The following is a 26,751-nucleotide window of genomic DNA, read 5'->3' as shown; positions in this document are numbered from 1 at the left end:
TACAAGAGAATCAACAAGAACATGCTCAAAATAGCATGTACATGTATGAAAGTGTCCTAATGAGACCTGTTATTATGTTTAATTAATATAATTATGGTAGATTAAACCAGACGTGGTGGGACACAGTCATAATTCCAACTGTGATTATAGGCTGAGGCAGAAGGATTGCTGAAGAGTTCAAGGACGGCTTCGTTTAGGTACTGAGTGCAAGGCCAGCCTGTATTACAGTGTGAGATTTTCGTCTTTCAAAACAACCAAAAAATTTTAGCAGGGTAATTTCTTAGTTATGGTAACTTCTAATTCCAAACAGATAGGGGGAAAAACCCTGTAAACTTCCCATAAAAGTGACTGACATTGAGGATTGTCATGCTTGGATCATGCGTACCCAAATGACCACACTGCACAAATAAAGATGTAACGATGTTAGCAAAAACAATCTCAAGACAGTAGGCTTGGAGAGCTCTAACTATGATGCAGAGGTGCATAAAGCAAGCATGTTGTCCTGTTTTGGAATCCTAGAAGGCATACATGCCTTCAAATTCCACTTTGTGTACAATACATTTATACAATCCTTTTCGTCAATCACAAATGTCAGTGATAGATACAACCCTCTGCACAACGACATAGTCACATGAGCCTTACCTGGAGGTAGTGGCATGGCCGCAGGGAAGGCTTGATCTCTGGGTGGACCAGGGGCTTGTCTAAGTTCAGGGAGCTCTTGCGGTAGGCCTCCTTGGCCTGGCTTACTGTGAGCGTGGACCAGGAGCTACGCTTCATGTACCTGGTGTCTGGCGTCAGGGCCAAGCCTTCACAGGCTGAGCACTTAACGTCACTGTTGCTTTTGGAAGTCTTTAGTGAGAGGTCTCCAAAGGGGCTCTGCAGTGCCTCGGGGTAGAAGTGGGAGAGGTGGTCCATGTGGTGGCGGTTGGCCACACTGGGTGTCCGGTACGTGCTGTCACTGTCCAGATTATCGTCCGAACTCCACCAGCTGCTCATCCCAGACTTGTGCTTGCTCTCTGGCTTTCGCTCCTTGCTTTTACTCCTTTTGCTGTGTTTAGAGTGGTGACTATGGTGGTGGTCATCCACCCGACTGTCACTCTTGGTCCCGTTGATGTTGCTCTTCGATGATCCCTCCAGGGAGTGAGACTTGGTAAAAAGCTTCTGGACAGAGTGGACGAGATGCCGGATTCTGCCTGGACTCTCATTTCGCTGCTCGGTGGCAGCTGAGGCCCTCTGGTACTGCAGTGTGTGGAAACCGTCCCGGTGCAGGGGTAGCTGTTTCTCAAACTGGTCCAAAAGGTTGGCGGGGATGCGATTTACCTTTGAACTTGTGTGAGACATGGCACAGTCATCCCGTGTGTCACAGTGTGAACTGTAGTGCATTCTAGGGAAGGTGCTACTGGACACATGGTCACCCAACATTACCGGCATCATCATACACTCCGAGTGGACGGAGCTCCTGGGCGAGCAACGGTGGTGGTCCATCGGGCAGCTCTCGGCGGGGCTGAGAAGGTAAGGTTGCCGCACATCTGGCCCATGGTGCATGTGATCGTGGGGGTGCTCGCAGTCATCAGGGGGTGACAGGCCACATGTGTGACCCGCACATAGCTGAGGCTGGGTCCGGCTTCCGGCTAACCCTTTCATGTTCCTGGGTGCGGGAGAATACCTCTCTTCATTGAAGTTCTGTGTTGGAGACCATGAGTACTGTTGGTCTGTCAACAAAACAGAAATGGGAGTTAGTGCCTGGTGAGACCGCGGGAGCACTGGGGAATGATGGAGACACAGGAGTCATTTCCCCAGCAACCAGCTCCTGAACTGAGTGAATAGTCACTTGCTTAGACCATGGCGACTCCTGAGGATGTGCAGATGCTAAGAAGCTGACACTTTGGTTTTCCTCATATGAGGGTCCACAATAACACACATCTATCATTTGGTAGATGCACTGATGATCTCAACAGGCAGACTATGAGATACTAAAAAAACAATGGGCTGAGAAGACAGCTGTCAGTCAAGTGCTTGCAAGCGCATGAACTGGCGTTCAAACTCAGCACCCACCCCAAAGAAGGGCACAGCAGCATGTGCTTGTACTCCCAGCTTAGAGGAAGTAGAGGTACACAATGCTAGTGAGAGACACTTCTCAAGAAAATGGTTGAAGGCACCTGAGGAGCACACCTAATGGTGTCCTTTGATAACTACACGCACATGCATACATGTACACATACCAGTACACTCATGTGTATTCATACCCACAGATGAACAAGCACTCATATAACATACACACATGCACACACACACACACACACACTCACACACACAGAAAAAAATCTAGCTGTAGATCAATTATATTGGATCATTTTGGTATAGCTTTGAACATTTGAAAACTAACATCTGACGTTTAATTTGTAACATTGCCTGGTGAAGAACTGATGAATGAATCATGAAATCATTGTTTAATGTCACACGGTGCCAGAAAGGTAAATTGTGGGTGCAACTTTCTCATCCCCAGCTCTCTACAGTTTAGGGTCATGGAAAAGAGGCCCAACTCCCAAAATCTGTTCCACTAGTGACACAGCTGGGCCCACTGGGCACCCAAACACTGGGGGATGCTCCCTTCCCACCTGATTTCCTCACTGACCTCCGTCCCAGGTGCCTTCTGGCTCAGGAGGTTGAGAAGCAAGTGCTCTGGTCACCGTGAGCTGCTTCCTACTCCTAGAACATCGCTGTAGCATCATCCTGTCCTCTGCTCCTGAGGTGGAACCTTTCTGACTCTATGATGGCTGAAGTCAACTTCACTTTGCTGGATGAGAGCCCACAAGCTGGTCCTCAGACAGGAAGAAGAACTGGCTTTCATCAGCAGGAGTGGGCCCTGACTTTGCAGTGTCTGCCTCAGACTGGGCCTTGGTTCATCACTTTCCTGCTCCTTCTAACCTGCTCCTTGTTTCTGAAGTTATTGCTTTGCCTCTCCCTGACTCTTATCCTACCACAGCATCCACAAAGCTGGTAATCCTAGGTTGGTCCACACCACCTAGAGTTCATGGGGCAACTCGGCAGAGTTCTAACCACATGCATATGAACACCAGATATAGAAGGCAGAAATGGTTTTCTCTGTCCATCTCAGCTGCTCACCTCATGGCTGTGAGGAAAATATAAGTTCCTGGGAAAACCTTTGCCATGTAATCACTCTAAGGCCTGGGCACAAAACGTCCCATGCCACCTGGACCACAATTGTCAAGAGCAGCTCAGACACAGAAACGAGGGATGAGGAAGGGGCCTGAGTGTCGAGGCTAAGGCACTAGGTCTACCATCAGAGTGGACATCAGTGTTCTGGGAAGGATCTCAGCAGACAGCTGCAGAGCTGGGGGCAGCTGCAGCTTCCTAGGGCTGCAAAGGGGCCTTCTTATGTTTTGCATGGCAGGTGGTCGCTCATGGGCAAGTGATCTCCGAAGAAGGATTCCTGGGTAGTGGCCTGAGGTGTTCCCTTAGTACTCAGATAGCTGGAACGGAGCACCTTCCTTCTTCTAGCTAGGGCCGAGCCACAGCACTGATGTCTCAGACAAGAACCAGGAGAGAGCATCACATGTCATATAATTAAAAGGAAGGTTTCAAAGGAATGTAACAGTTAGTGGGCAAGTTGCAAGACCGTGTTTTGCAATCTAGACTTAACCACTCTACAAAGTTATTGCCCTTTTATCTTGTGCTTTATTTTTTCCATTATCTTGTCATGTAATACAGTTCCAATCTCTTTTTCACATTAAAAGCAAGCCCATTACTGCTCTACTCACACGTCTTATTTCAGCCCGGTGGCTATGTTATGAATGTGGCCACATCAAAGAACAGTGTAAGGGATAAAAATTTAGCCGAAATAATAAAATTTGATTGTGCAACACGTCTGCAGCATGGCCTCCTTTTCAGTATATGGCTGAGTTTCCTCGTGTGGGTGTGGAGTCTCAGAGATAGTGATGAACTCCATGACAGTGGGCCTAATGAGCATAGTAAGGACACACGCTCTAGGCTTTTATGAGTCTACATAACAGATGACAAAGTCTTAGGAGCTGTGTATTTCTTTCTGTGGGGATGAGGTAACAAGCATAGAGTGTGCAAACCATCTTAGTTGCTTAATCTCTAGCTATTCATAACAGCATTTTGTTATTAGGAGAAAATAGCAATTAGAGTTGTCATTCAACAGCCCACTCCTGGGTCTGCACATTGAAAACAGAACGTAAGTGAGCCCTTTACAGTAGGACTTGTGAGAGCATGGATTTATCCGTTCTAAAACTGTTGTCAGTTCTACAAATGTCACTAGCATTCCTGTGCACTGGATGTGTGCCATGGGCTCCACAGGGGCATCTCCTGGACCTCTCCAGGGCATAGAGATGACCCTGTCACAGGCTGAGGGAATAGACGCTAAAGGGGCAGGCAAGAAGATCTTCCACAAACTCCTCAACTTACCAACATTTCTCAGAAATTTCAACTGGAATTGAAGACCGTGAGGTAGCCGTGGTTGGTTACTGTCACTATACCAACCTTTCTCTGACACCTTCACCTTCCTCTAATGTTACCATCCTTCCTCAGTTTCCCATAAAGCACCATTCAGCTGAATTGTCCCATAACTCCTCAGGATCAGCCTATCTCTCTGGAGACAAAGGAGCCCTGCAGGGCGCGAGCACCTGTGCGAACCTTGTACCACACTCATATTGTGCAGGAGTGAAAATGCCTGTCTTTAGCCCTAGTGGGAATGCTTCCTCAGACCTGGGAAGATGGGATGGTAAAGTACTCATTGCCTAAGTGTAAGGATCTGAATTCAGATCATCCACATCCACTCAAAAAGCTGGTTGTGGTTGTACTGGCTTGTGATGCCATTTCTAGGGGGGCAGGGACAGGCAGATCCTGTGACATCAGTGTTCAGTGACTACTTGGTTGAGTGCATGATCCTGTTTTGTATGATGGAGAGCAGTAGAAGACACTCAGTGTTGGTCCCTGGGCTACACACACACACACACACACACACACACACACACACACACACACACACACACAGATGTTTTGGACCACATCAGGACCACAATGAGCACATAAAAATGTGGCCATCTTTTAAAATCACCTACATATGCCCCATCCTGAGATTGTCTGATACCTCCTACAGGGGTATTAACGTAGCTGTGTCAAGTGAGGTGTCTGAACTGGAATGAAAATAAAAGGTAGTGAAATGTGGGAGAAAGAAAGTGGTGACTTGAAAAAAAAAAAGAATAGTGAAAAATACATATGTTCAGATAAAAAATGCTGAGGGCAGTAAGGCCAGGGATGCTCTTGCAGGCTTGCTCTGAAGAGTGTTCCTAGGGGCTACCACTTCTGTGTACTACCTGCTCCTCAGCCCTGGCCAGCCACATCTGTGTCCAGCATCTTCCAAGTGCCATTCACAGCTCTATGCTTATTCCATAGCAGTGTAGACTTCTACGGTGGACAGAAAGGACCATCCCTGTCCATAAAGTCACGTCAAGGGTTATGTGACAAACACCATAAAAGAAGCTAAATTTACTCAAACCCATCTTATCTACTCCTCCACGACCTCAGGCTAATAGTTAGGATTTCATTAACCCTTTCCATCAGTACAACTGTGTATCATAAACATGGTATATACATGTTCTTGTATACACACACACACACACACACACACACACACACACACACACACACGTGCTTGTTTTTGGGTTCTTTCATCAGCAGATTCAACAGTAGCATTGATAATTTGTAAGATATGCAAGTATCTTTAGAAACAAAAGTCCTGGCTAATTACACATACATCAAAAAGGAAGCCTGTGCCCAGATGTCCCCTGGTGACACACCATGAGTACTGGGTGTCTCTGTAAGTGGCTCTGAGCTCAGGTGCCCAGCCTTCCAGCCCTTTCGTTTGATTGCACTGGTGTTTTCAATTGAGTGGGATAGTGCGCACATTTGCAGCGTAAGTACACTTAATTACCAAATGACATCTTATTTATGGGCTTAATAAAGAGCCTTTAAAGAACTCCTTGTTGTAACATTCAGAAACAATGGCTTCCAAAGCACAGAAGACAATTACTGTTTGCTGTAAAGCCTGGTCTCCTTGTTCTGGAGGCCAAAGGTTAGGGCTTACTTTTTTGTGCTTGAGAAATCTACTCTGAAATGGAACTTTAGTGTCACAAAAACAATTCTGATCACTTTGTAAACAAAATTTTCCTATCTGGATTCTTTCAAAATGCAAATCAGAGGTATACTAATTTAAACCCACCAGCCTTCTTTCTTAACTTTTATTTTGCTTTGGTTGACTATATTACATTTCAGCAACGTGCTGATGCTGAGATGCTTGGTACAGAATCCAGCATCAAAAGAAGGCTTCTTTTAAGACAGCTGCCCTTGAATGTTGTTTCACAAGCAAAAACAAAACAGAAATAAAAATCCCAAGGTTGTGACCATGACTTCCTTAATTTTTAAACATAAAATTTAAGAAAGCAAAAATAATGGTAAGTTTTGCCATCTAGAGGTACAGAGTCTTTTGTATAAACGGTGTGGATGGTATCATGGCTCAGCCTGGAGGTAGTCGGATGGTGCTGACTTTCTGTTGAGAAATACATAGTGCCTTTTCAGAGGCCACGCATTCACTCACTAAACTGAGAGATAACTGGGGTTTATCAGTGCATTAATGCCTGAATCTTATTTCAGTTCTTGTTATTACTGACTGTTTAATTTTTCAATTGTATTAATAATTGGGGTGTGTGTGTGTGTGTGTGTGTGTGTGTGTGTGTGTGTGTATACATGTGTCTGTATGTATGCAGGTATACATGAGCCACCTTATGACTAGAGAGATAGTTTAGTGGTTAAGGGTACTAGCTGCTCTTCCAGAGGCTCTGGGTTCAATTACTGACATCCTTTTGCAGGCAGTACATACATGTGGTGCAAGATGCACATGCAGTCAACATGCCTTACACATGTGCCACAGTATGTGTGTGGAGGTCAGAGGACAGCTTGGAGAAGTTTGTTTCCCTTTTCCAGGGAACTCAGGCTTGTGTGACAGGTGGTTTTGCCAACTGAGCCACCTTGCTGGACCTCAAAGTTCACAAGTTTCAACAAGAGAACCTTGCTAGGTACAGGACACCTAATTTTGGGAGTATGTAAGTCATGCCTCTGAATGCCAGTGACCCCTCTGAAATAACCTAGGTAGATGACAGGTTGAGAAGCACACACCTGCCGCACCCCAGGATTGTGGGCACTCTCGCTGCTGAGGGGTGGGCAGGGAAATAACTCAGACCACTACAAAGAAAAGGCCCCCCCTCAGTGTTTGAGTGTGAATTCTATTTTCGTTCTAGGAGGAGCCAGTTTGGGAGTTAGACACCTTAAAGATTCCCCAATTTGAATGTAGACACTAGAGAGGTTCCCACGAGGCACCCTTCCCAGTCTACCCCTTAAAAAACCTGCTGCAAATTGAGGTTGAAATATTTCTTAGAGTCAAACAGAAACATTAAAAATTAAGGTGTGCCATGAGGTTACTGTGTGGCAAAGCACAATCTCTTGTTACTTGAGGGCATTTATAAATGAGTGTGACCTAGGAAATAAATGAGGCAAAAATCTGAGAGGTTTTAAAGTGTTCGTACCCTTTGGCAAGGCAATTACAGTTACTGTGTGTTAAAGAAAGAAAGGGAGAAAGAAAGACAGAAACAGTAACACTCTTAAATGAAACAAATCACTTTGCACAGAGTGTTTCTATAGTGTCAGGAAACTGATTTTATTTGATTGTTTACACAATGCCAGCACTGCCAAAATTTAATCTGATGTTAAGAATGTTAATGAGAAAATAAGGAAAACTATGGAAGACCTTTTATACCAAAAAAAAAAAAGAGAAGGAAGGTGAGAGTGTGTGCCAGGACCTCAGGGGAGAGTTCCAGGCAGCTGCAGCTGTAGCTTTCCTCTCTCTATAGCCAGTGGGGTTGGAGAAACACAAAATACACTAAGACCAGAGATGGGGTCAGCTTCAAAATAAAAAAGGGTCCTCTAAGGGAATATTACAATATAGAGAAGGAAAGGTAGATTCTCAACACTGTTGTTACTGTTTAAGGTGTACCTGGAAACAGGGGCTGGAAGCTGGCTTAGGGAGTCAAGCACCTGAATTAAGATCTCTGGCACCCATATATCCCATATAATGATGGAGAGGCAGAAACAGGAAGATTCCTAGAGCTTAATGGTCAGCAAGCCCAGCTAATTGCTGAGCTCCAGGTTCAGTGAGAGACCTTACCTCAAAAACAAAACAAAACAAAACAAAACAAAACACACACAGAAAGTGGGCCAGGAGGGTGTCTGGCATTGGTCCCTATCTCCCACATGCACACATATACTCAAACACATATGTATATTCTATACACACATATTCACACAGATCCATGTGTACATTTATCCACACAAACATATACATACATCATACACATGCACGCACACACAGGCATTCATGGGAATAAAGAAAGCATTTTCTTGAAAATATTAGCAAACAAAATGAAGGTCATCTTATAGACATGAATATGCTCTAAGTTCTAAATATGTGAATAAATTTCAACTTCTCTAATAGATTATAAAACTAAAGGAATAAAGGATTAAAAAAAAAAGTAGATCCATTTCACTAAACTGTCCTAGGAAAAAAAACAGAACACAGAAAGGAAGAAGCTGTCATTGCAGCACTGTAAAAGACAGTCTGACAAACACCATATTCCAGTACCCCTCCCCTTTTTTTGAAGGCTATGGGTTTATACTGGAACTTACAGTGCCTGCTCCATGAACTCAAATTTTCACACTGAGCATCTGTTGCTTTTAGATGCTCATGGCATAACAGCTGGCCCAATCTTAGCCCCGTGGGCCCTACCTTGAGAGTGTACCTTGCAACAGGAGGCCAATGCCTAAGAGCTTTCAGATACAAATCAAACACCCTATTTTCATAGCCTCACTGTAGACCAGTCCCAACTACGCTATCCAAAGGTCCTGGGAAGAGTAAATAATGCACACCCAGATGAGTTTAATAACATCAAGTTTGCTGTGCAAATGGTATAAGGGCACTGACTGCAGAATAGCAAAGCTGTTGGCTGAGTGTTGAGAGGACAGCACTGGCATGACCGTTGCTCTGGGCCTTGGTCCCCTGAGTGCTCCAGGCTGCTCCTCTGTTCCTAAGAAACCCGCCTGCAGTTAGCTTTGCTGGTGAGAATTCTGTGCTGGCAAGTGCTGGAGAACCTGTCTTTCTGATAGGTAAGGTAGGAATTTAAACCACAGGGTAACTTTACTTTCTCCCTAACCCATGTTAGTTCATGTTGCTGGGCTCACACAGGGACTTTTTCCTGCTTCTCATACTTTTAAGCCCAGGCTGTGAGCTACCACTGTTCTAGGCTCACAGTTCCCTGTCTGAATATGCTTATACCTGGCCAAGATGCGGCAAGAGGACTATGGAAGGAGACCTGGCAGGTGTCTGGGAGTGTGACCTACAGATGAGGTGCTACAGGGAGGAAGTGGTGCCCCTGTGGAGCTGCAGGAAGCATGAGTGGTCATTCCCATGGGAGAAGGTAAGCAGGAGTGTAGCCATGTTGTCACCGAGCCCCTCCTCTTGGAAGGCGATGCTTTTCATGTTTGAAGCATCAGTGGCATTAAACAGCTTCCCAGGAAAATCATTCTTACTCCATGCAGTCTGCTGAATGTTTCTGAAACCATTTAAAAACCGTAGGCTCAGACTCAAGCTCACTGACACCCGACCGTCTTCCTCTGCACTCAGGTCACTTCATCCACTCTCCACTGTAGACTGGGCACTGATGCTGCCCAGGGACCAAGCAAGAGTCAGTGATGCTGGGTTCCATGTTTGGTAGTAAGTGAGTGAGTGACACTTGGCAGAATGAAGGAAATGAGTCACTGCTATAAAAAAATGAACGAACGAACAAATAAACGAACAGCTGAACCCTGTCAAGCAGCATAAGCCTGTGTTTTGGATAGAGGAAGCAGGATGCAAAGAGGCCAATGGCCTGAAGTCATGGGGCAGCTCAGGACACTTTGTTTCACGGGCCGAGGCTCAGACACATTGTTCCAATAGAGACTGAGTCGAGGAACACATATCTGCATTACCCTTGGAGTACAGTTTTTAAGATGTCTGTTATTTCTATTAACAAATGTGGTTATGTTTGGGAAGTTCTAAAGTTTTGGGAGACGTCATGAATTCTGGTTTCATTTTTGCTGCTGCTATAAAATATCCTGACAAAACCAAGTGTTGGGACAAATGGCTTATTTTAACTCATAATTCCAGGTTATAGTCTATTGGAGCATGAAAATCAAGGTAGGAACGCAACATGGCTGCTCAGATCACATCCACAATAAAGAGAAGAGAAAAACGAATGGGTGCGTATTTACTTGTGCTTCATGCTCTATGCTTTGTGGTCCAGCATCCCTTGCCTAGGAAATGGTGGCGCTCACAGTGGGTAACCAAGACAACCCCCTCACACATGCTCACAGTCCAACCCGATCTAGGCAGTCCCCACTGAGATTCTCCCTCCAGGCACTTCAATGCTGTGTCCAGTTGACAACAACACGGGACTGCACTGCATCATGCCTCTGCATAGAGAAGGCTGCTAGGCTCTTCATCCTACTCAGCCCAGCATTTTTCTCTTACCTGTCGGTTACTGTGTGTAGCTGAGAAACTGTCCCTCACAGGCTGGGCTGAGATAGAATGCTGACACTGTAGTCATACCCTAGACCCTGGTGTAGGGACACAGTCCAGGCATCTATCTGCTCTGGAGTCAGGTACCACCTCACACCCGTTTACAAAGGAAGAGGCCAAGCTTTCAGTATCATCCCCATTTGTCTGCAAATTTTACATCCAACCAGGGGTTAGGGAGATGCTGGAGCTCATTTGGCCGCTCTGAGTGAGAGCTCTGGCGTCTTCCCGGCAGCCAGTTATGTGTGGAAGCTCAGGCCTCACTGAAACCACTGACTTTGCTTTTAGGGTCCAGGACACTTGACTCCGCCCCTGGAGGAGGTATGGTGAACTGTGGAAGAGTGTAGAAACAGCAATTCAGGGCGATGATCTGAGTGGCCTGGGGTCCTTCCGTAGGACACGAGGTATCCATGTGGCTTCCCAAGCATCAGCCCTTGGTGAAGGAGAGAACAAGTGCTGAATAGAAAAGAGTCTCCAACTTGTCTTCTCATAGGTCCCAACTGTGATTCCAGATTCCCTGTCTCAAGCTTGCATGGCTGCTCCAGAAATCAGGTAAACTAACCTTCTTATGCAAAATCCTGAAGTTCAGGTGGAAAGAAAAACTTGAGCCACTGTGTGGAATAGTACAGAGTTCCTACCCAGATACTCTGGAAAGATTTCTATGAAAACGGGCCTCTTCTTCATGTCATTTTGGTTTTCAGGGAGATGTACATACACATATATGCACATAGATCATAATGTCTCAATGTCCTATGGGTTGAAACATTTCATTCTTGAAGGAGAAGCATGTGAGGGTAGGACACAGGACAGGGTGAAAGAAGAGATAACTAACATTAAACATGAAATATGCATGTTTAAAACCATACAGAAGCCCACCATTTTATAAGTACACATCCATCCATCCATCCATCCATCCATCCATACATACAAAAGAGTTTAACTGGACAGAGAGTAATACTCCCCCTAAAAGCCATAGATGTCCAAATAAAAAGGCCACTGCCAGATATAGGATACATTCCTTCAAACTGCTGGTAATAGGTATTCTGGAGACCCCACTGAACAGCACAAGCAGTTGCCATTACTATTGGTTGTTCACTAGAACTTCCCGGTAAGGGCTATTGCTGGAGATACGGCATAGTATGGTCACAGGACGTGAATAAATTTAGCCGTTTCTGGTAGGGAAGCCTTCCCGCTTCTGACTAGCTTTCATAGCACCAGAAGGTAAGTAGGATGCTGGAAAATAATGGCCACAACAGTTTCACTCAGCTATGGATGCTGCAAGCTACAATAATGACCACCATGGCAAGATAAACTCATGGGTACAATAGTGGCACAGATGCTGTGGGAGTGACCAACTGTTCCTGTATCCACACAGGAGAAAACACATGCCTGGTACTGTAAACTTAACCAAGAAGCCATGGCTGGGGAGGTCATAGGCCTTATATATGAATCTAATACTATTATTTTGCTAAATGGACACAGTATCAGACTGCCCTCTAAGTAATAGCTCCATGCCCGCAGATGAGTACAACTCTCAGACCTCCAAGAAGCATCTTTGCAGAGGATTGTGGCTTGCTCAGAAACTCACAGCTGGTCAAGAGGAAGAGAACAAGTGTCAATGGAGTGCTCAGACATGGTTGGAACATCTGCATCACATTTCCTTCCCCATCAAGACTCAGGGAACAACACAGAAGAGGAGGCAGAAAGACCATAAGAGCCAGAGGTTTTGAGGACCAGGGCAAATCAGTATCTTTTGGACACCACAGGACTGATGTGCTCATGAACGCACACAAAATGTGGTTGCCTTCACAAGTCCTACACAATGTCAAGCCAGTCAACAACCCAGAATGGAGGGGGGAGGGGCCCATGAGCTCTAACCCCTAGCTGAGGAGATATTGATGGTTGGTGACTGCTGAGGGGAACTGTCAGTTTTCTAGGGTTGTGGCTTTTCGTGGGTCCACCATGTTCTAGTAAGTGACCTCATATGCATTTGTATATAGGCAGCACAAACTGGAATGAGTAGGTTATTTAAGGTATGAATTTGAAGTTGGGGTTGGATTCTGAAAGAATTAGGGGGAGCAGTGGAGAATGAATATGATTAAAATACATTATATGTACAGATGGAATTTCAAAGAGCTAACAAAGTGACATTAAAAAGACTCAGGATATAAACAACTCACAAGTCTCAGGAAGTTTCTGAAACAGATAAAATTCACAAGGCGGCTCCCTCCTCAAGGCTATATGAGCAATAAGTACTGCTGGGGAAAGGAGACTTGTGACCTGTTAAACTGTCAGTATATCATGCAGAGAACTTCCAGGATGAAGCTTCTGTGATTCACATAGGCTGGAGTGAACTTTTCAGTCATGTAGCTGCCTTCAATAAATCTATGTTCTTGTAAGTAACCCCAGTAAACTCATTGGTTCACCAACTTGAACCTTTGTGGAATTGTGTATTTGGTGTGTTGGTGCCCTATGTGGGGTGGGAAAAGATTTGCTCATATCACCCTAGGAAAAGTCACATTACAATGTAAGACTAAAACACTAATTAATTAAAATTATTTCTGGTAGCTGAAAGTAATTAGAATAGAAATCCCTAGGATTGGTCTGGTTTGATTTCCAGGAGGACTGTAAGTTTATATATCATTATGACAATTTTCAGGAACTAACAAAAACAAGTATCAAAGATTCAATAACATAATAACCTCAGCAGATGGTAAGGGGAATCAGTTTATATAATCTGAACTCAGTTCCACTACAAACACCAACGGAGCCAGGAGGCGTGGGTCCAAACCACAGCTTGGTCTTTCATCAGCTGATGTGTATAATGAGTCACATAACCCTTCCTTCAGGTCCCATTTCTTTATATGCAATAGGCTGACAGCCCCACCATGTTGCTGTGATATAAACTTCAGCTCTGCTCTCTACACTTCACATAGACATTACCTAAACATGCTTGTTTTTCCCCTTTGAAAAGTATAATCATACTTGGTTTCCCATGGTCAGAGAATAGACAGTGAAAACAAAAACAACAACAACAACAAGAACAACAACAATACACACACACACACACACACACACACACACACACACACACACACACACACACACACACACACACCAGAAAAATCTGAGGAACTAACACACTGTGTCCTGGATAAGAATTGGGTGCAATTCAAAGACCTTTCTGACTAGAATGCAATTTGCGAACACCAGGCAATCCAGTGAGAGCTACACATCAGCAAACTCGATTTTGTGCCTGATTGGAAGACTAAATGGTACAGGCAAGCTGCCTAATGCAGGGACATCATGCTGCATAACGCTGACAGACACAGCCCTCAGCTGGTCTCAACTGCGGCTGCCTGAGATACACCAGACTCCATCAGCAGCCAGGCTGCCAGCTTTAATGACTTTTCCTATGGACGTCATTTTAAGGAGAGTCTACGAAGCTGCCTTGACTGAAATCCAGTTAGTTACTCAAGATGGGTGGGTGTTCCAGCTGCTTAGAGCAGTCACTGAGTGACTTCCTAACACCCATCTGCATTTCCTTCGCCTCCAAAGACACCTCGCAAATTCTGGGGTCTTGTTTTTAAAACAATCTCCTGATCCAATAGGCAACAGGATGTCAACCTCTGACCTCACTTTCTAAGCACACTTGCAAGTCCTGGCTAGACCCCTTTGCAGAAGTGAGGACAATCTCACACACACACATGCCCTCTGTGTGTTTCAAAACAGAGCATATTCTGGGAGTGTACCTGTGTTCTTTGGGAGGGGTCTCTTGCTATTGGGTGGGGCAAGCATCTGATTGGAGAAAAGTTGCTATGACATTTTCCAAAGATGAAGGTAGAGGTTGGTTCCTCAGGCTCTGGTACCCCAGAGTCACATACGGCTGACAGTGGCTGGATTGGATGGTGCAAAAAATATTTCTGTCATCTCAGAAGGTCTGTGCTGGACAGTTTTATGAAACTTGATATAAGCCAGAGTTAACTGAAAGGAAGGAACCTCAATTGAGAAAATGCCACTATAAGATTGGGCTACAAGGCGTTTTCTTAACTCGTGGTTGATGGGGGAGGGCCCAGTCTATTGTGGGTAGTGCCATCCCTGGGATGGAGGTTCTGGGTTCTATAAGAAAGCAGGGTGCGTAAGCCATGAGGAGCAAGCCAGTAAGCAGCAGCTCTCTGTGGCCTCTGCCTCACCTCCTGCCTCCAGGTTCCTGGGCTGCTTAAGGTTTTGTCCTGACTTCCTTCAGTGAATGTCAAATAAATCCTTTTCTCTCCAATTTGGTCTTTTGATCATGGTGTTTTGTCATAGCAACAGAGACTCAAACTGAGACAAGGTCCCATGTGGCAGTTCCCAGAGGCTACTAAACTCCATAAACAGTTCTGGCATTTCTTCCGTCCTTTCTCTGGGCCCCTGCAAGTACCTGGACTTTGGAATTGTACACTAGGTGTAACCTGCTCGCTGCTCACTAGATGGTGGGTGCAGATAGCTGGCCTAAGATCAGACCCAAGTGTGGGTCCACCGCAGGACCACAATGACTCACAGTCTCCTTTGTAGGTGAAAGACTGGGTAGGTATGGTTTTCCCTCAAAGGATGTTGGCTTAGAAGTGCATAAAGCAGGGCTTCCCTGAGCACTGGGTTTGGCTGGCTGTGTGAGAGAGTAGAAAATTCTTTTTTATTATATGCTATCTTATTTTTTTAAATCAAGAGTAATATACCATTCACCAACTAGTGACTATAGGCTTCAGACACACAGAAAAGCTTTATACAACAAAGGCAGGAGCCTGATGGTCATCAATACCCGGTACCCAGCAGGGATGCTCTGTCAGACCAGTGAGCAGGAGATGAAAGGCCAGCTCTAAGTTCTTCCTTTCAGTGAAACAAATTCACTTTCTCACCTTCTTACTTTTAGAGAAAGGAGGGTCTTGACTTCTGCAGCCCCTATGAGGCTCTCATTGCTATGTGTCCTAATAGCTGCACCTGGCCTGGCTCTTGTCCTGCAAGCTGCTCTACAGATGTCCTGTGGCCACATTGGCTCTGCCCCAGTTGCCTCCCCCAGTAGGCAAGGAGTTAGTGTGTATGTCTGTGTGCTTCTTTGCATGCATGTTTGTATGTGTGGATGTGCATACATGTGTAAATGCATATGCATACATTCAGGTATCTCTGTATGTAAGTAGTTCTATGCACACATGAATGTTCACACATACATGCATTTGTGTAGGTGCATATGTGCATGCCTGCATGCCTGGGTGTACCTGTGTCCACATTCCAATATATATACATGAGTGCAACTGTGTATTGCCTGCAATGTCTCACTTGCACACACTGTCCAGGAAGCCTTGGACTTTTGCCTTCATCTCTTTCCCCATCAAGTAAAAGGAAGACACCTCGGCCACTCACTCCCTGCTATGGTTCAGTTGCTCATCATCAAAGAAAAACCATGGCTACCTCCTTGCTCTTCCTTTGTGAGGTCATTCACCAACTTGACAGTTGGATGCCATCACAGAGGTCTCGCCACACTTTCCCCATCATCTGGTGCCCAGAAACATCTTTGAGAACCAGCACAGACACCATAACCCAAATGCCTCTCCTTGATGCCCTGGGGATTACCAGAAGCATCTATAGGTAGAAGCTCTTGGGGCTTAGTGTGACTGCTATACAGAAATCCATATTGCTGCACTTGCTGGCTGTGGTATGATGAGCACTGCTGCAGTCACTGGGGCATCCTGGGTATGAAGGGGTCACGAGTGTCTGTCTTTGATTCCTTTGGGTGTATAACTGGAACTGGTTTAGCTGGATCGTACTGCAGTTCTAGCTTTAGTTTTGTGATGGACGCCTGTATTGATTTCCAAAGTGTGTGTCCTTGTTTATACTACCACGAGTGGAAGTATACAAGGGGTCCTTTCCCCTGACTTCCTCGGGAGAATTTGTTGTTTTCTTGATCAAAGCATTTTAACAGGAAAGATGGAATCTTGCCGGGCACAGTGCCACACCCCTGTTAATTCCAGCACTCAGGAGGCAGAGGCAGGTAGATCTCTATGAGTTCAAGGTCAGCCTGGTCTATAAAGCGAGTCCAGGACAGCCTAGGCTACACAGAGAAACCTTGTATTGAAAAAAAAAAACAAAAAGAAATATGAAATCTTAATGTTATTTTGACCTGCAAATCCATGACAGCTGAAGGTGTTGCACATTTTTCATATATTGATTGGGCATTTGTATTTCTTTTTTTGAATGTGAATGGATTATTCCTTCATTTTTGAATTTCAATTTTTTGAGTACTTTCTATACTGTGGACATTAGTCTTTTAGATGAATGGTTGACAAAGATTTCTTCCAATGACTAAGCTGGGTCTCACCGAGTTTCCTCTGCTGTCAAAGGCTTTTTTGCTGGATGTGATCCCACTTGTCAGTGTCTTGTCATTTCATCTTAAGGGACCAGAGTTCAATTCAGAGAGTGTCTGTCTATCTTTTGAAGTGTCTCTTCTAATGGCCTCAAAGTTTCAGGTCTTACATGAAGGACTTGGAAGCCTCTTGACTTGATTTATGGCAGGATGAAAGGCAGGGCTGTAGTCTCATCTTCTACATGTGGCTCCGTTTTCCCAGCCCCACTTGTTTTTGGTATCTCTGTCAAAAAGCCAGATGACTATATATATGTGTGGGTTTATTTATGGGTCCTTGATTTATTTCATGTGTTTGTGTATATTTTTTGTACAATGCCATGCTGTTGTTGTCTTTGTTTCTGTAATACAATTTGGAGTTGGGTATTGAGGCAGTCCTAGCATTGCTCTTTCTCCTTTAGATTTTTTTTGGGGGGCTAGCCAGTCTTCTGTGCTTCCACAGAAATTTGAGGAATATTTTATTAAAAATTTTGGAGTATCTATGAGGGGTTGTTATAAATAGAATTGTTTTCTTGGTGTCTTTCTAATCAATTTTGTTGTTGGTGCACTGAAAGAGTATTTTATGTTTCTTATTTTATTTTGCTGAATGTTTTTTTTTTATATCAGATGTAAAAGTCTTCTGGAGGAGTCTTTAAGATCTTTTATGTATACAACCATCTCATCTGCAAGAAAATAATAAGTTTAGTCCTCCAATTCCTATTTTCATTCTATTTTTCTTGCCTCATCACTGTGGCTAGCATTTCAAGGACTATATTGAATAAGAATGAAGACAATATGCAAAATTCCTTCACTTCTGCTTTCAGTTTTCCCCATTTGGTATAAGATATGTTACAGGCCTATAAAACACAGTCCCTTAATATATTTAATTATGATTGTTCTATTCTAATATTTCAGGGTATTTATCATTGAAGAGCTGTTAAATTTTGTCAAAGGAATTTTCAGAATCAATGAAGCTGATTGTATGTTTTCTGACCCTGCTTCTGTTTAACCGCAGAGTCTCCTCTTATGAAGTTGTGCAAAAGAAACAGCTTGAGTCACATTGACATTATAGGTTACAAAATCCATGTGTTACTTAAAAGCTTTTATTGTTTTGTCTGAAATGTTTGCATTAAGCTTGGAACCTTCCCCTCTGATGTCATTGAGATTGGGCCGGGGTAGGGGGGGCGGTGCATGGGATCTCTGCAGTATAAGCAGCTGACCTCAGAGCCACTACTTCTCCTTGGAGAGAGTGATGAGATGGGCAGGCCTCTCTGCCTTTCCTCTGATTCCAAAAATTGTGATCACAGGGGACTTACAAAAGATGATGAGTTAAATGTCTAACTAGTGCTAATTGTAGCTGGTTAACTGGTGTTCGTCTTATGTCAAATAGTCATGGTTTTTGTTATACTTTAACAAAACTTGGAGAGAACTGCTTCTCTTTTCAGCTCCTAACTAGGCTCTGGGGCTCACATTTGTTTACATAGCATATTAGTTATCACACACTGCAAGTTCTCATTTCCAAGGGAACTGGTTTCTTACTAAGGAAATGTAGTGTCTGGTTTCATGATTACAGTGAAAATGCAGGTGTGTCCATTATGAAAAAGGTTTTAAGCTTAAATTAACTAATGGCCTCAGATGAAGCGTTGAGAGATTTATACTGAGAAGTCAGTCAGCTCACAGACACGTGGCAAATTGATTTAGCATGAAAACATATACTGCAGGCATGTTGGTGCTGTGTTTTCCAACAGCATTTTAAAACTAACTAGATAACACCATGTATCAAATAAAGTGAATGTTGTTTATAAGTTGGGCAGTAGAAAAATGGGCACTGGAAGACTCCACATGGTCTCTCTTAGCTAAGGTCATTAATGACCTTGGACACATCCACAGACTTCCACACTGCAGCCTCCTGACTTGCGGATAGCAGACAGTCACTTGCTATATTCACAGGCTTGCCTGGGATGGAACATGCCGCCTTGGGCTGCCTGGATGATGCAGGGTGTTCATAAGCACCTGGGATCGTCTCACCCTGCCACCTCGTTCACTCAAGCAGAGAGACATCAAGGCTGGTGGAATCCCCCAGACTCTTAAATCCACAGCACCTGCGGCTTTAGTTTCCCACAAACTACAAAGTTTCCTGGAAGTCTGGTGGCTAATCCTGGGTTCCTCCTCCTGTAGAGACAGTTGCTTAGGTCTGGAAGCCATTCTTCTGAAGCACAGCCAGTGTCCTGTACATCCTCAAGTGTGCCCTCACTCTCACAGGAGGCCCGCTCAATTCCACCTGTTTCCACCCAGAGAACAGATACTGTGCACAAAATTGAGCTGAGTTTCAAACACTCATATTGCTGTCGCCTGCTGACGACTTGTACAAGAAGCTAACGCCTAGTCACTGAGCCTATTGCAGATGTAAAAATATGCATGGGATTGGAATCTGGGTTTTCGCATGTTGCAATTTGCAAAGGGCCTCAGTCATCTTTGAAATCATGTTCTGTGATGACAGTAAGCAAGACAGGCTCCTGCTGGGAGCACTGAGCCATCTTCCCTGGACTGCGCTTCACATTTCATTCCTGCAAGTCTGACTGCAGCTACTGTTGATAAGGTCAGACCACCCAGTCATAGTGCAACAGTGATGGCAGAGACAGTGACAGTGATCCACACCTTGCCCTGAGGTCTTCTTGTCTTTAATCAATCAATCAATCAATCAATCAATCAATCAATCATTTTTTTGTGTATGTATGTGCCATGGTGATCAAGGGAAAATTTGTAGGCGTCACGAGCATTTCTTGCTTCATTTGAGATGATGCCTTTCCATGGGAACAGCTAGGTGCAGGAAACACACTTCTACCTATAGTCCACACACGAAAATACATGCAGAGGTACCTCTACCTGGTGTTCATATCCGAGATTAACATGCAAGTGAGTCCCAGAGATGCCTGAGAATGTGGAAGACAGTGTCAGAGTGCACTTGAGAGCCTAATCTGGCTAGCTGGCTTATCATGGGGGCGGGGCCAGGGAGGGAAGTCCCCAGGGCATGAACCCTCTGGCACTGTGGTCTTGTCTTTTATTGACAAGACAGATGCAGCTTACAAAGTGGGGGTCAGTAACACCTTGAACCCTGCAGACTGAGCATACTCTACAAGAACTTGCAGCTTCTGGTAAAAGAATTGGTGTCTCTCCTTTCTAAAGGGCTCCAGGAGAATAATATATGGAGTTTTTTTCCTACTTTGCAAGAGCCCGGGGTTGAGAACAGCATCTGGCTGGTGCTCCCAAAGGATCCTGAGTAATCTCTCCCTCTTGGCCTATCCCTTCTGTCTTCTGTCTCCAGGGCTTGGTGAGCATATAAGCCACCTGCTCCAGCCATGGCCATAATGTGACCTCCAGCAGTGCAGAGCCCTGTGTGGTCTCTCCTGAGCTCTTCAGAAGGTGAACCCAGCTCCAGCGCCATGTCATAGCCCATGATGCTTTGTCCTCCACTCAGTCTCCAGCGTACCCAGATGGAACCATGAGATGACTTAGCTGCTGTGCTAGCAAGTGCCTAAGTACAGCTCATGTATCCTCTCCCAAGTTGAGCCATTGCTCATAGGAGAGCCCTTCCACCTCAGACCCAGCTGCAATGGCCTATCTATCTGCACAAGCTTGGTGGCTTCCAGAAAGTCACTTGTCCCCACAACTGCTTTGTTGCTTTCCTGTGCCTTCCTGGACCCTCAGCTCTAACTTGGTTTCGGGCCTTGTTGTGGAGATGGCACCTTTTCCCTTCCCAGACTCAGCTATGCACTCGCTTTTCTTATAAGTCCCCTATTGCACTGAGCTGCCAGTCTTTGTGCTCAGCACTCCATACCTACTCGGTAACTGATGCTTGAGGGAAGGTACAAAAAAGGCCCTGAGTGGTGAAGGGCATCTGAAGCACCACACTGGCCAGCATCCAGACTCAGGGCAGCTGGAAGCTGACACTTGATAGCAGAGTGCCAGTCAAGGAAGACTCCACCCTCCTGCCTTCCATGAGCACCCAAGTTTCCCAGCTTAACTCTACTTTCATTTGTTTGTATGGGAACAGAATTTAAAAATAGAATTATGAACTGGGTATGATGGTTTATGCCTGTCACGCCAGTACTTGGGAGGCTGAGCCAGGGGAATTGCTATAAGTTTGAGGCCAGCCTGGACTATGCAGCAAGAACCCACTTAAAAAATATTTGAAAAGTAAGAAATTAAACTAAAGTGGAATAATAAAAAATAAGTTTCCTTGAATTATCCAACTGGATAATTCCTCCCTGAGGATAGCTTCTCACTCCTTTTATGACAACATTGTGTCCCCTATCACACATAAGGGAGGGCCATTCTCTGGAGACGCCTTCTGTAATCTCATTGGTGGTCTAGGGACCAGGGAGCCATGGAATAAAACGACTTGGAGGATGAGGAGATGGGGCAGGGCTATGTGAGGCAGAATTGGGGGTGCTCGGCTGCTGAGCCAGAGGCAAAGAGAGGGCCCTGACAGAAGGACGTCTTTCCACTACTTCCACTGATTCTAGAAACTAAGCTAAAGATAAGTGTGAGCATTTAAAATTGTTACAAAGTTATGTGGATACTATTTTTGTTACTATGATAAGATGCTCTGACAATAGCAAACATCATGTTAGCACTACAGTCACCTTCCATGTGATGGGGGTTGGTTCCAGGATCCCCTAGAATACCCAGGAAGAATCTTCAAGTAAAAGTAAGATGTGGGATGTAAACACCGCGCAAATTGTTGCAAGCTGTATTGTTTGGGAGGAAATGACAAGAAAGGACTCCACACGTGTTCAGCAAAGGTGAAAAGCTTTCCAAATACTCGCCAGCCGTGGTTGGTTGACCCCACATGTGAGGAGGGCCAACTATAACATCTTATGAAATGGCCAAACCTCACAAGAATTACTGAGAGATCAGTTTGATACCTGAGGGTATATTAGTTAATTTTCTCATTGTTATGAACAAATGCATCAGAAAAGCAACTTAAAGAAGAAGGAAGGAAGGAAGGAAGAGGGAAGGAAAGAGGAAGAATTTTCTGTGGCTCACAGTTTGAAGGCACAATCCACCATGGTGGGGAAGGCACTGCAGCAAGAATGTAAGGCAGCTGGTCACAGGGACGCTTCAGTCAGCAAGCAGAGAGATGAACTCTGGTGCCCAGCTCACACTCTTTTCCTTCCTTCCTTTTTATCCTATTCAGCATGGGACAGTGACGCCACATTCAGGTGAGTCTTTTTACTCAGTTGTAGTCTCTGGAAATGTCCTCAGAGTCACGCACTGACACGTGTCTATTCAGGGATCCCAGACCTAGTCAAGCAGATTAACCATCAAAGAGCACCTTCCCTAGAGATGGATTTTTCTGGGAAGAGCAAGTCTCCTCCTTCATTGTGGCCTTTGTGAATGAGTCCCATGTATCCCAGTTACCAATACCAGAGATAAATGCTGTAAAGACCTGTATCTTCCTGAGCCCTGCAGCTCTCATCACAGGATCCTATGGCATACATGAGCACCAGAGGGTGCTCTCAATGGATGCTCTCAAATGGAAGATACACTTACCCAGACAAGGGTGCAGAATATGGTTTGTAGAAAACACCCTTTACTAACATAACACGTAAGAATAACTTAGGATTTTTTTAAAAAGTTCATTAGAGTTTTCTTGCCTGGAACATGTCATGGCAGGTCTCTCAACACCCTTGCATGCATATTATCACCACATGGGATAGCTGACCCAGCACAAAGGAGGAAACGTTGTGCTGACCCAGCACAAAGGAGGAAACGTTGGTGTATAAGTGACAACAACACTTCAGACACTGTTCCCGATAGCCAAGAAATAGAAACAGCCTACTACAGATTGATAGATGAGAGAACGGATAAAAAGCAGTGCATATCCACAGTGGAATACCATTCAGCCTTGACAAAGAGGATTCCTGCCATTGGGGGCAACATAGAATAGCCCAGAGGATCCTATGAAATGAACTAAACCAGGCAGAGAACAAGTACCTCACGACCTCACACAAATGTGGAACCTTTAAATGTTGGTCTTGGAGAATTGAGGGCAGAACATGGCCACCAGGGACTGGGAGAGAGTAGGGAGAGCCGGTGGAAGATACTACACCATCTTGACTATGTAGCAATGCACTGTAAGATTAGCTCTTAATTTCCTCATCACAGAAAACATACAAGTATGTGAGGTGACAGGTTAGTGGTTTTGGTTAAACATTATTCACTAAATGTATATTGATAATCACATCACATGCTCTAGTGTCTACAGTGTCTATTTTCCAGTTTCTAGAAAGCAAGGAAAATAACAAGTAACATGAAAACAAATGCAGGGTTTCCTTCAGAAAAAAAGGCAAGTAGGGGTCTCTAGGGATACCAAGCCCCAGGCACTGCCCGTCAGAAGCAGCAAGGTGCCAGTCTCAGAGTTTCACAGCCGTGATGACTTAGTCAGGTTTCTACTGTTATGGGAGAAGACCGTGACCAAAGGCACCTTGTGAGGGTGATGGTTTGGCTTACACTCCTGCATCATGTTCCAACATGGAAAGAAGAAGTCAGGGCAGGAACCCGAAACAGGAAACCACAGGCAGCAACAGAAGCAGAAGCCATGGAGGAAGACTGCTTTCTGGCTTGCTCTCTTCATGGCTGGCTTAGCTCACTTTCTTAGACAACTGAGGGCCACCTGCCTATGGGTGACACTTCTCACAGTGAGCTGGGCCCTTCCACATTAATCATGTATCATTAATCATCAATCAAGAAAATCCACTACAGACTTGCTTACAGTCAGTCAGATGAAGGCATTTTCTTTGTTAAGGGGTCTCTCCCTGAGTAACTGTAGATTGTGTCAAGTTGACAAAAAAATCCCCCCATCAAAACAAAACAACACAAACCAGCACAAATGACCCACTGACAACCTGACACACAAATATATCACTTATTAAACCACAGCTTTTCCTTTCTGATATCTCTCTAATATTTTATATTACTATTACAATGTAAAACACATCCCAACTTTTAAAAATTCCATAGTCTCCCAAAATTCAAACACCTCGAAAATATATCTCTACAAAGTCTCTCAACCGTGGGCTCCTGAAAAATAGAAAACGAGTTAAATAACTTCTTATTCTAAGAGGGAAGAATGAGTACAGAGGTGCAATCAAATCAAAGCAAAAGCAAAGTCCACAGTGTGAAGAGCTCAGAGACCTGGGATCTACCCAGGATCCTCGGGGCTCCAGAGGGCCTGGGCCCACTTCTCTAGTTCTGTAAAACCACACCACACACAGCTTGTCCCCTAGGCTCAGGCCGGCTCCACTCCATGCCTGGCTGTTGTCCTTGGCAGTCATCACACGGTACTGAACTCTCCAAATGCTGGGGTCTCGACTGCAACTGGATCCACTTTCACTCTCACCCTCCCCTGACCTCTCTTCAGGCACGCTGACCATGACACGTGGTGCCGGGGCCCAATGTCGCTTCATGACCACTTCAGTCTTGGGGCTTCTCCTGCAACTTAGACTGTACCTTCCCCAGGAGGAGTCTCTCACCACGAGTGCCAAGCCTCACCTGTTCTCCATCACCCTCTTATGCCTTCAAAACCAGCAGTGCCTGGGAAACTCTTGACATTACTGAGTTGGGCTGCCAGCACGTGGTATATTCTTGGGCGCCCTTGGACCACAGCTTTCATGTGCTGACACCAAGGAAACATTTCCCAGAAGATTTCACCTCAATGATGCTCATATTTACTTAATCACAGCTGACTCCTTAGCCCCTACTGACCAGTTTCAATTGTCCCAGAAAACCATAAAAGGTTTCACTTTAATGATTTTGAACTCTTGTTAATCATGGCCAATTCTTCAGCTCCAAATGACCAGAACCACATATTCTTAATCCAAAAATAAAAATAAAAATAAAAATAAAAATAAATAAATAAATAAAAGCCCCAGTAGAGGATTTAAGGGCCTCTCAAACTTCTTTCTGAAATCTCATAAGCCAGGCCACTAGGTTCCTTCCTTAACTTCTCCTGGCAATCCTTCTATGGTGGGCTATGTTGTGGAAGTGTAAGCCAAATCAACCCTTTCCTCCCCGAGTTGCTTTTGATCATGGTGTTAGAACCCTAACTACAGTAGAAATTGGTTCTACATTTGTGGAATATTGCTATAATAAACATGGCTGTGTTTTAAGGAGGATTGTGATAGACTTTAGTAAATTTGGGCTATAGAATCCATTGAGTGTTTAGAGCTCAGTGGGTTATTGTGGGAGCTTAGAACACAATGCAGAAGCGCAGACACTCGCTGAAGACAACACAGTATGTTTCCACGCATTCAAGTTCTCAGTGTAGGCTAATCCATAGGAAAATAGAATAGGGTGGTGAGTCATGGGGCTGCTGAATGGACACATGGTTTTAGTTTGGGATGCGTGATAAACTCTATTATAGACACTCGGGTGGCAGTTGCACACTGCGGGTGTGTCATGCAGTAAACTCTACAATGGCAACAGGAAGAGCAGTTAATCCTGTCCCATCTTTGACATCATGAAGTGCAGCCCGACACGTGCAACACGCTCAGAGTGACCACAACCCCAGCTTCAGCCCTCAGCATCAATCTCTATGACTCTAGGATAAGCCAGCCCTCCTCAGGCAAGGCAAGCACTGGCTCCTGGCTTTCCCGAGATCCACACCCTAGCTAGGTTCCTGTACTGATATTATGCATCCACACCTGACCCTGGAGACCAATGCACCAAGTCACAAGCTCCCACTGCCTAGAAAACTGGCCCTCAGGGGGGAAATTCCCACATGTTTTGTTTGTCTCGGGGAGTAAGGGGAATTGCTGCCACAACTGCCACTTCCGGTCCCAGTGAGAACAACTGTGGGCATCTGATGCTGCATCCGGGCAGTTCTGGAGACCTCCGACACTCGAGTTCCCGTGCCGTCGCAGACTTGTGTGCCCCATTCTATAGGTGTAAATTGAAAAGCAGGCTGTTTTGGAACGTGGAGGGAACATAGCTTTCTTTAAAGTAAGCCACAGTTCATGCAAAGAGGCCTCCTTGAGTATCCGCTGTTACGTTATGCCTATCGGAGAACCACCAGGGTCCTCACTTGTCGCCGTCTGAAGAAAACTAAGAAAAATCCCCACTGAGCGATTTGCCTAGATTGGGTGTGGAGTCTCAACTCTGTAAATCCCACCACCCTGGGGCTTGGGTAGGAGGGCTGCTGCGTATTTGAGGGCAGCCTGTAGTATAAAACTCACTCAAACAAACAAGCTGGGGTGAACTCCATGATGTATCTGTGTATTATAGCAGATCTGGGGCTTGGAGTCATTCGGGGAACCCCTGACCCTGTGGGTTTGTAAGGAGAGCATGAAGGAGAACAGGGCTCAGAGCCATGCGGGTTTTTGTCTAACTGATGCTTGATGCTGAATTTACTCAGCTCTCTGCATCTCTGACAGTGGTGGTTGTCCTGATGAGTATAAGGATAACTCCCTGTAGACTGATGGACCACCCAAAGTGTCACCAGCCCCTTGTGTCTGGAGTGACATCAAATGATATTTCCACATGAGGCTGATGTGAGCCTGTGGGGAGATGGGGGGCAGCAGTTTCTCTTTTTGTTCCCTGAGAGAGAGGGGGGAGGGGAAGATGGGGGGAAGGGAAGAGGGGGAGGGGGTAAGGGAGAGGGAGGGAGAGG

The 26,751-nt window shown here is 45.0% G+C and overlaps 1 protein-coding gene across 5 annotated transcripts in view; it reads right to left on the bottom strand.

Annotated features, from left to right (window-relative positions):
- DLGAP2 (DLG associated protein 2) overlaps window positions 1–26,751 on the bottom strand; it is a 704,261-nt gene that overhangs the window by 100,063 nt on the left and 577,447 nt on the right. For all 5 annotated transcript variants that reach the window (XM_084758843.1, XM_084758842.1, XM_084758846.1 and 2 more), the window contains one exon: window positions 643–1,712. In XM_084758843.1, coding sequence (XP_084614969.1) covers window positions 643–1,712 — 1,070 coding nt within the window. The remainder of the gene's footprint in view (window positions 1–642; window positions 1,713–26,751) is intronic.

Source organism: Acomys minous, assembly GCF_964271855.1.
Source record: "Acomys minous genome assembly, chromosome: 15".
Lineage (NCBI taxonomy): Eukaryota > Metazoa > Chordata > Mammalia > Rodentia > Muridae > Acomys > Acomys minous.
The sequence above is the reverse complement of the archived record's forward strand: the minus strand, read 5'-3'. Positions and strand labels throughout refer to the sequence as shown.